General features: G+C 47.6%; 1 protein-coding gene across 1 annotated transcript in view; it reads left to right on the top strand.

The window, feature by feature from the left end:
• Positions 1 to 10,091, top strand: part of Zan (zonadhesin) — a 105,839-nt gene that overhangs the window by 34,638 nt on the left and 61,110 nt on the right. The window contains 5 exon segments of the mRNA XM_040731637.1: positions 276 to 417; positions 852 to 1,102; positions 1,191 to 1,355; positions 2,499 to 2,623; positions 3,725 to 4,023. Of these exon segments, the coding sequence (XP_040587571.1) occupies positions 276 to 417; positions 852 to 1,102; positions 1,191 to 1,355; positions 2,499 to 2,623; positions 3,725 to 4,023 (982 nt within the window).

Here is a 10,091-nt window from a genome sequence, read left to right as displayed (position 1 = left end):
GAGTTCAAGGGCAGCCTGGGCGACAAAGTGCGACCCTGTCTCAGAGAAAAGATGGGTGGGCAGATAGAAGGAAAACAGAGGAGCGGGAGGAAGGAGGAGAGGGAGAAAAGGGAGGGAGGGGGAGGAAGGGAAGGGGTGGAGGGAGGGAAGGAAGGGAGAAAGACGGGGAAGGGAAGGGACCAAATACAGTTACCCTTCTGGGTTGGGGAGGGCTCCACCCATCTCCAGTTTCCAAGTTTCCTATTGGCTCTGCTGACGATGGCCATGCCCCACAGTTGGGGGAGAGCTGGTACACAGAGAAGACCTGCACGACCCTCTGCACGTGCTCCTCCCACAGCAACGTCACCTGCAACCCCTCGGCCTGCGAGACCAACCACGTGTGCTTGCGCCAAGAAGGGCTGCTGCGCTGTGCTGCGGGTGAGTAGGGCCGTGCTGCAGGGGAACGTGGGCTCGCCAGCGCTCGCCAGCGTCAGCTGCCCCAGTCCTCCCCGACCTCCCTCCCGGCACTCCCAGTCCTCCCCGACCAACCTCCCGGCACTCCCTGTTGTGGAGACGGTACCTGAGGGCTGTGGCAGAACTCCAACTGCCCGTCCCTCACCCCCACCCTAGGCTGGTCTTGAACTTCTTGAACTTCAAACTACCACACATGGCATATTGTAAATCTCTAGTTGTGTGAGTCACACCCTACCCACCCTCAAGCATTATGCTAGCAGATCATCGGACTGATTCTTTTCTTAAAAGTGGTGCTCCTCTTCTCTCGGGACTCTCTGGCCCGGACCAGGCAAAGAGAACCCTAACCCTGTGTTCCTAGGGATCCTGGAATAGTCCCTCAGCCACCTCTCTCTCCGCAGAGATGGGAGAGTGTCACATCTCAGAGGACTCTCAGATCGTGAGCTTTGATGGCCATAGCCACCCCATCCAAGACACATGCACGTACATCTTGGTCAAAGTGTGCCACCCCAACATGAACCTGCCCTTCTTCACGGTCAGTGCCAAGGCTGACAGGGACACCCACGGCACACTCCAGATTTTCAGTATCTACAAGATATACATCGACATCTTCAGCTTCCGAGTCACTCTGCAAAAAGACCGCTCAGTCCTGGTGAGCTGGGCTCAGTGCCGGGCGGGCGAGGATGAGGGAACCCCGGGAGCAGAGGTTCGTCTATTCATGGCTCTGTCTTCCTCTTCAGATCAATGACACGCAGGTCACCCTTCCTGCCATGACCCAGATCCCAGGAGTCAACATCACGACTGAAGACGTCTATACCATTGTCACAATTAAGGATGAAGTTCAAGTCAAATTTGAGAGCAACAGCTTCTTAGATATCAAAATCTCTGCATCCTCCCAGGGAAAGGTGAGGAGACATCTGGATGTGCTGGTGAGGAGGTGACCTTCTGGGGGATACAGTGGCATCCCGTTCTAACGCATGGAAGAGGTCATCCCCAAAATAGAGGGAGAAGGAAGAATGTTCCTTTCTATGTAGGTATGGCAAGTATGCGTCAATGAAAAAGGCCCTTCGTGCCTGTGTGTGCACACACATCTCTAGTCCATTACTTGAGAGGCTAAGGATGGAGGGTGGCATGTTCCGTGCCATCCAGAGAGACCGTGTCTCAAGAACTAGACTGACTGTCGAGAAGTGACTTCGCAAGCATCAAGCACCGCCCATTAGGGGCACATTGACACCACAGCCAAACAAGGTTGACTACAAAGTCTGCACATTTAAGTTGTATAAGGACCTTGAATTTCTGCCTGGGACCTTCAAAGAGAAAAATTGGAATTTATTTATTTAATGTATACGAGTGCTCTCTCTGCAAGTATACCTTTATGCCAGAAGAGGGCACCAGATTGAATTGTAGATGTGAGCCACCATGTGGTTGTTGGGAACTGAACTCAGGACCCCTGGAAGAGCAGTCAGTGCTCTTAACCTCTGAGCCATCTCTCCAGCCCCCAGGTTTTACTTCTTTTGGAAGAGTGCCTACCTACTATCCAGGAAGCCCTAGGTTCTATCCCTGCAGTACATAAACTGAAGTGGTATAAGCCTGTAATCCCTGCACTTAGGTGTTAGAGGCAGAAAGATCAATAATTTAGGATCATCCTCAGCTACACATCAAGTTTGAGGCCAGCATAGGCCACAGGAGACTCTGTTTCCAAAGAATAAAAATTAAAATAATGAGCCAGGCAGTGGTGGCGCACGCCTTTAATCCCAGCACTCGGGAGGCAGAGGCAGGCAGATCTCTGTGAGTTCGAGGCCGGGCTGGACTGGCAGCTTCCAAAACAATACAGAGAAACCCTGTCTCGTAAAACCAAAAAAAGAAAAAAGAAAAAAGAAAAATTAAAATAATGAACAGGCAATAGGGGCTGCAACTCAGCCGTAGAACACCTACCTAAAGCCCTGGGGTTCATCCCAGCACCAAAACAAACCAAACCAAAACAAAACCCCACACTTATCCCTTGCTTCCCTTTTAGCCCTGAAAACCCCTCCCCTCTGCCCTCCCAGGTCTGTGGCGTGTGTGGGAATTTCAATGGTGAAGAAGAGGATGAACTCATGACCCCCAGTGATGAGCTGGCCCAGGATGAGCAGGAGTTCATGGACAGCTGGAAAGATAAGAACACCGACCCAAGGTAATGGCCCTCTGCGCAGTGCTCTTCCCGACCTTCCTGCCTCTCCTCCTCCTCCTCCCTTCCATTCCTTTCTCTCTCTCTTCTCCCTGTCCGCCCTTTCAAGACCGGGTCTCATGGTGCAGCCCTGGCTGGCCCAGGACTTCATAGGTTAACCAGGTTAGCCTTGAACACGCCATTGCTCCTTCACGCTGGGATTGCAAGCGTGCACCACCACACTTAGCTTCTTTCTTTCATTTTCTGTAGACAGGGGCCTCAGACATGCTACACAGGGCCCTGCCCCTGAGCTGCATTCCCAACCTCCATTTTATTGTACCTGTTGCTATTGTGTATGTATGGTGTGTGTGTTTAAGGCAGAATCTTATTTCACAACAGCCTCAAACTCACCTGTTGCTAAAGATGACCTTGAACAACTAACTTTCATTCATTCATTCATTCATTCATTTTGAGACAGGGTTTGTTTTTGTAGCCTTGGCTGTTCTGGAGCTCAATCTGTAGACCTGCAACTCACAGAGATCCACCTGCCTCTGCTTCCCAAGTGCGTCACCACAGTCCGACAACTTTTTAAAAAAGATTCATTTATTGTGTTTTATGTGTATTAGTGTTTTCCTGTATGTGTATATATGCACCATATGTGTTCCTGGTACTCTCTGTGATCAGAAAAAGGCATTGGATCCCTGTGAACTGTCCCATGGGTGCTGGGAACTGCTCTCTGCAAGAGCAACAAATTCTTAACCCCTGAGCCATCTCTCCAGCCTCCTTGAGCAACTTAAAACATTTAAGTTTATGAATTGTGACTGTGCGTGTGTGTGCGCGTGCCATGGTGCATGCGTGGAGGCCAGAGAACAGTTTGCATGTGTCCACTCTCTCCCTCTCTACTATGTAGGTCCCAGGGAGCAAACAGGTCCTGAGGCTCGGGGGCAAGTGCTTGACTGCTGAGCCGCCTCACCAGCCTCAACCCTGAACTTCTGGTCCTCCAGCCCTGCTCCCTGCCAGCACCGGGATCACAGGCGTAGCTGTCGCCCTGCCCAGCTTCTCTGAGATCACAGGCGTAGCTACGTCGCCCTGCCCAGCTTCTCTGAGCCCTTGCTCTTCCCGTTCTAGCTGCCTGAAAATCGGAGAGCAGAGCATCCACGTGGAGCAGCAGGAGATCATGAACGGGAAGTGCAGGCCCGAGGACTTCGAGAAAGCCCAAGCAAACTGCCAAGCTGCGCTCCAGGGGCCAGCCTGGGCCCAGTGTGCTTCCCGGGTGCCCCTCAAGCCCTTCCTCCTAGGATGTATGAACAACTTCTGTGAATTCAGAGAGCTCTTCCGTGCCCTCTGTGAGGCTCTGCAGTCCTTCGAGGATGCCTGCCAGAACCAGGGGCTCAAGCCACCTATCTGGAGGAACAGCAGCTTCTGCCGTGAGTCTCCCTGTAGTCACCCACAGCTACTCCCAAACCCCACATATCTCTGTGCAGCTTAAGCTGACCTAAACTCTAGGTCCTCCTGCCTTTGCCTCCTGAACACTGGGGTAATAGGTGTGTTCCACTATAACCTAAAAATATTGTGTGTGTGTGTGTGATATGTGTGTTTAGAATGTAAGCATGTCTGTGTGTGTGATATGTGTGTTTGGATGTGTAAGCATGTCTGTGTGTGTGATATATGTGTTTAGATGTGTAAGCATGTCTGTGTGTGTGTGATGTGTGTTTGGATGTGTAAGCATGTCTGTGTGTGTGATATGTGTTTGGATGTGTAAGCATGTCTGTGTGTGTGATATGTGTGTGATATGTGTATTTGGATGTGTAAGCATGTCTGTGTGTGTGATATGTGTGTTTGGATGTGTAAGCATGTCTGTGTGTGTGATATGTGTGTGATATGTGTAAGCATGTCTGTGCATGTGTGATATGTGTATTTAGATGTGTAAGCATGTCTGTGCATGTGTGATATGTGTATTTGGATGTGTAAGCATGTCTGTGCATGTGTGATATGTGTATTTGGATGTGTAAGCATGTCTCTGTGTGTGTGATATGTGTATTTGGACGTGTAAGCATGTCTGTGCGTATGTGATATGTGTAAGCATGTCTGTGCGTGTGTGATATGTGTAAGCATGTCTGTGTGTGTGATATGTGTAAGCATGTCTGTGTGTGTGATATGTGTAAGCATGTCTGTGTGTGTGATATGTGTAAGCATGTCTGTGTGTGATATGTGTAAGCATGTCTGTGTGTGTGATATGTGTAAGCATGTCTGTGTGTGTGATATGTGTAAGCATGTCTGTGTGTGTGATATGTGTAAGCATGTCTGTGTGTGTGATATGTGTAAGCATGTCTGTGTGTGTGATATGTGTAAGCATGTCTGTGAAAGCCAGACTTGATGTCATGCATCTGTCTCAGTTGTTCTCTAACTTTTTTAAAAGACAGAATCTTACTATGTAATCCTGGTTTCCAGAACTATCCATGTAGACCAGGCTGTCCTTCAACTCTCAGAGATCCGCTTACCTCTTCTTCCGCTTCCAGGGTGCTGAGACTAAAGGAATTCACCATCACACCCTGCTCTGACTTATTTATTTATTTTTTTGGTTTCTTGAGACAGGGTTTCTCTGTGTAGCCCTGGCTGTCGTGGAACTCGATCTGTAGTCCAGGCTGGTCTTGAACTCACAGAGATCCTCCTGCCTCTACCTCCCAAGCACTGGGATTAAAGGCATGTACCACCAACACCCAGCTTGCTCTGACTTATTTTTGGAAAAAAATTATTTGTGTGTATGTGTGTGTGTGTATATGTGTGTGCATGTGTGTGAGTCCGTGTGTATGTGTATGTGTATTTGTGTGTGTTATGTGTGTGTATGTGTGTGTGTCTGTATGTGTATATGTGTGTGTATGTGTGTGTGTCTGTGTGTCTGTGTGTGTCTGTGTGTATGTGTGTCTGTGTGTATGTATGTGTGTCTGTGTGTGTCTGTGTGTGTCTGTGTGTATATGTATGTGTGTGTCTGTGTGTGTATGTGTGTGTGTCTGTGTGTATATGTGTGTATGTGTGTGTATGTGTGTCTGTGTGTGTCTGTGTCTGTGTGTGTCTGTGTGTATGTGTGTCTGTGTCTGTGTCTGTGTGCATATGTGTGTCTGTGTGTCTGTGTGTGTGTATGTGTGTGTCTGTGTCTGTGTATGTGTGTGTATGTGTCTGTGTGTGTGTGTCTGTGTGTGTATGTGTGTGTCTGTGTGTATGTGTGTGTATGTGTCTGTGTATGTGTGTGGCTGTATGTGTCTGTGTGTGTGTATGTGTGCGTATGTGTCTGTGTATGTGTGTGTGTCTGTATGTGTCTGTGTGTCTGTGTGTCTGTGTGTCTGTGTCTGTGTGTATATGTGTGTGTATGTGTGTGTCTATGTCTGTGTATGTGTGTGTCTGTGTCTGTGTGTGTGTGTGTCTGTGTGTATGTGTGCGTATGTGTCTGTGTATGTGTGTGTGTCTGTATGTGTCTGTGTGTGTGTATGTGTGTGTCTGTGTCAGTGTATGTGTGTATATGTGTGTGTGTCTGTGTGTGTCTGTGTGTGTGTGTGTGCCCGTGCTAGTACTTTAGGTGGTTATGAGTCACCTGATGGGCTGCTGAGAAGTCTTCTGGAAGAACAGCAAGTGCTCTCACCCAACTACTTAGTCATCTCCCTGCCTTATGTTTTGAAATAATGTCTCTCACTGAACCTGGAGCTCAGTTACTAGCTAGAATGGCTGCCAGCAGATCTGTCTGTCTCTGCCTCTCTGCCTCCAACCCCATGCCTGGGTTTTATGAGTGCTACAGAAGAAGCGTGTGGGCCCTTATGCTTGCATGGCAAACATTTTACCAGCTGTGCTATATCCTGATCTCTGCTCTGTTTTCTGAGACAGGGTCTCTCAGGAGGACCTCTGCCCCCAAGGGCAGACTGGCTGGTGATCCCCAGGGTCTCTGCCTCCCTGGCACTGGAGTTACAAGCACTGTCCACCATGCCTGGTTTTCACATGGTTCTGGGGGTTTGGGTCTTCATGCTTGTGGGAAAGCACATATAGACTGATAAATCTCCCAGGTAGCTAACATGAGAATTTTATGAATTAAATTGTACCATTAGGGATGAAACCTAAGGCTTTTCTCAGTTGTATCTCTAGCTCCTCTCTGGCTTCCATCTCTCCTGCCAATGCTATTCTTCTAAAGGAACTGCCATCACTATCCTGCCTGGTTGCTGCCTTTGCAGTTGAGTTTAAATTCTGTGCTATGACTTTGAGACCCTGAAGACTGTCCTGGCTCTGTTTCCTCTTATATGCATGCAGGTCACACCAGAAAGAAACGAACTTGCCACACATTGTACAGCGTCATACTCATCCCTGGAAAGTTCTTTGCCCCTTCCGGTTAGACTGGGTGCCTTCTTTTTATACATTGATGAGGAGGGGAAGGAGGAGGAGGAGGAGGAGGAGGAGGAGACAGGGTCTCATACAGCACATTTCTGTCCTGAACCTATGTACCAAGGATTACCTGGAACTCCTGCTCCTCCTGCCTCCGCCCGCAGAGTACCGGGATTACCGACTTGCACCGCTGTGCCTGGTTTTATGATGAGCTCTGGCTGGAACCCAGGACTTCACAGTCTACCAACTGACCACACCCTTAGCTGTCCGTACATTTTCTGTAGTTCTTTTCTGGTTTTTGCAGATGGGTTTTTCTTTGGGATGCCAGCTCACAAAAAATGACAAGGAGATTAATGATTAATTGTGAAAGCTCATCTTATAGCTCAGGCTTGCCCCACTAGCTCTTCTAACTGAAATCAGCCCATTTATGTTAATCTGCACTTTGCCACATGGCTTTTTACCTCTCTTCCATCTCGCGCTTCTTGGTGTCTCTCACATCTGGACTCTAGTCCTCTTCTCTCTCTTCCCGGAAGTCCCGCCTAACTTCTTCCTGCTGAGCCATCGGCCATTCAGCTACTAATGAAAACCACTCAGAAGGTGCCTTGGCAAAGACACTTATTTATTCCACAACAGCTTTTGTTTTTTTTTTTTCTTTCTTTCTGCTATACGTTTTACTTTTTGAGATATCAGAACTTAAACTATGAAGAATTTTAAACTTTTGACTTTTTTCTTTTTTTGTATTTTTGAGCCAGGGTCTCACTGTGTAGCCCTGGCTGTCCTTGAACTCACAGAGATCCTTCTGCCTCTGCCTCCCCAGCACTTGGATTAAAGGCGTGCACCACCGTGACTAACATTTTTTTTGTCTTTTTAAAAAAGTTAATGTATAATTACATCATTTTCCCACTCCCCTTTCTCGCTTTTATCCCTTCCATGTTCCGGGCCCTTGCTCCCTCTCAAATTTTGTGTCCTCTTTTTCTTTAATTGTCATTGTTACAATGACAATATAGATGCATAAATACATAAATACAACTTACCTAACAATGACAATATAAATGCATAAATACATAAATACAACTTACCTAATCCACTTAATGTTTTATACATGCACACGCGCTCGCGCGCGCGCACATACACACGTATGATATCTTAAAATGTGAAGTAAGGGATGATTAAAATTTTTTAGTTTTGTCATTAATAATTGTCCATATCAGCAGGGATCTGATTGGGTACAGGAACCTCAAGGGTAGAGACATCTGAGGATGCTTAAGTCCCTTTAATAAAATGGCATGGAGTCTATATAGAACCCTCCAATATACTTTCAACCATCTCTAGATGGATTATGATATTTGATATAATATACATGCTAAGTCAGCCAGGCCTAGAAGCTCTCAGTGAGGGGCTGGGGAAAGAGCGGGGGAAATTAACTGAGGGAAAACTGTTATGAACAGCACATTGCTGACTCTCCCTATCCATGAACATAGTATGTATTTCATTTGGTCACTCTCTGTTTTGCTTTGTTTATTACATCATTTATTTTGTGTGTGTGTGCATGCATGTAACAGCACACATGTGGAGGTCAGAGAACAGCTTTTGGAAGTTAATTTTCTCCTTCCATTGTGTCAGGTTCTCAGACTCAATGGCAAGCACCTTGGTTCTCTCGGACACCTTTTCAGAGCTGTCCCTCTGCTGTTAAAATCACATAGCCAAGGATAGCCTTGCCTCTGGATCCTCCTGCCTCTGTACTGGTGGTACAGCTGTGAGGCACCATACCTAGTGGTTTCTCTTAAAGACCCTCTTTTTTATTTTATTTTATTATTTTAATTTTAAATAGCTTGTTTCACATGTCAATCCCAGTTCTCTCTCCCTCTCCTCTTCCCGCAACCCCCTACCATTCCCCCCAGCCTCCCACCCTATTGCCACTTCCTTCCACATAGGGGATATCTAGAGTCTGTCATTTCACTCAGGGCAGGGTCCAGGCACTCCCCTAAGAGTCCAGGCTGAGAGAGCATCCCTCTTTGTGTTATGGACACACGATGTCCGTTTGTATGTCAGGGATAAACACTGATCCACTGCCCAGGTCCCCATAGGTTGCCCAGGCCTCCTCACTGACTCTCACACTCAGGGGGTTTGGATCAGTCCCGTGCTGGCCTCCCAGCTGTCAGTCTGGGGTCCAAGAGCTCTCCCCTGTTCAGATCAGCTGTCTCTGCTGGTTTTGCCAGCCCATTCTTTGCCAATTTGCTCATTGCTCCTCTCTCTCTGCCGCTGGGTTCCTTGGGTTCTGTTCAGTATTTAACTGTGGGTGTTTGCGTCTGCTTCCATCAGTCACTGGATGAAGGCTCCAGGGTGGTTATAGACATCAAGTTCATTATCAGGAATGGGCATTCGAGGTGGTCTCTCCACTATTGCTTAGCTTGCCAGTTGGTGTCATCCGTTTAGATCACTAGAGGTCACAATGGTGCCTGATCTGTCTTCTAACCTATGATTCCCTCTTCCCCCTATTCTACCCCCCCCACTCAACCTTCCTGTTCCCCCATGACCTACTCTCTCTTCCTTTTCTCCCCCCTCTCTTCTTCCCAGCTCCCACTCTCCCCAACCTCTCGCCGTGTTCCCAATCTGTTCAGGAGATCTTGCCGCATTCCTCTTCTCTGGGGTACCATGCATATCTCTCTTAGGTTCTTTCATATTTCCCAGACTCTCTGTCAGTGGAAGTGCAGACTGGCACTATCCTGATCCATGTCTAAAATCCATATATGAGAGAGTACATACCATGTTTGTCTTTTCGTGACTGGGTTACCTCACTCAGGATGGTTTCTTCTAGTGCCATCCATTTACCTGCGAATTTCAAGATTCCGTTGTTTTTTTCTGCTGAGTAATACTTCATTGTGTAAATGTACCACATTTTCTCTATCCACTCTTCAGTTGAGGGGCATCTAGGTTGCTTCCAGGTTCTGGCTATTACAAATAATGCCGCTATGAACATAGTGGAGCAGATGCCCTTGTTGTATGAATTTGCCTCTTTTGGATATATGCCTAAGAGTGGAATTGCTGGGTCTAGTGGAGGAATCTCCATACTGATCTCCAAAGTGGGTGTATGACTTTGCACTCCCACCAGCAGTGGAGGAGTGTTCCT

The sequence above is a fragment of the Mesocricetus auratus genome, unplaced genomic scaffold, assembly GCF_017639785.1.
Source record: "Mesocricetus auratus isolate SY011 unplaced genomic scaffold, BCM_Maur_2.0 Super-Scaffold_100025, whole genome shotgun sequence".
Taxonomy (NCBI): domain Eukaryota; kingdom Metazoa; phylum Chordata; class Mammalia; order Rodentia; family Cricetidae; genus Mesocricetus; species Mesocricetus auratus.
The sequence above is the reverse complement of the archived record's forward strand: the minus strand, read 5'-3'. Positions and strand labels throughout refer to the sequence as shown.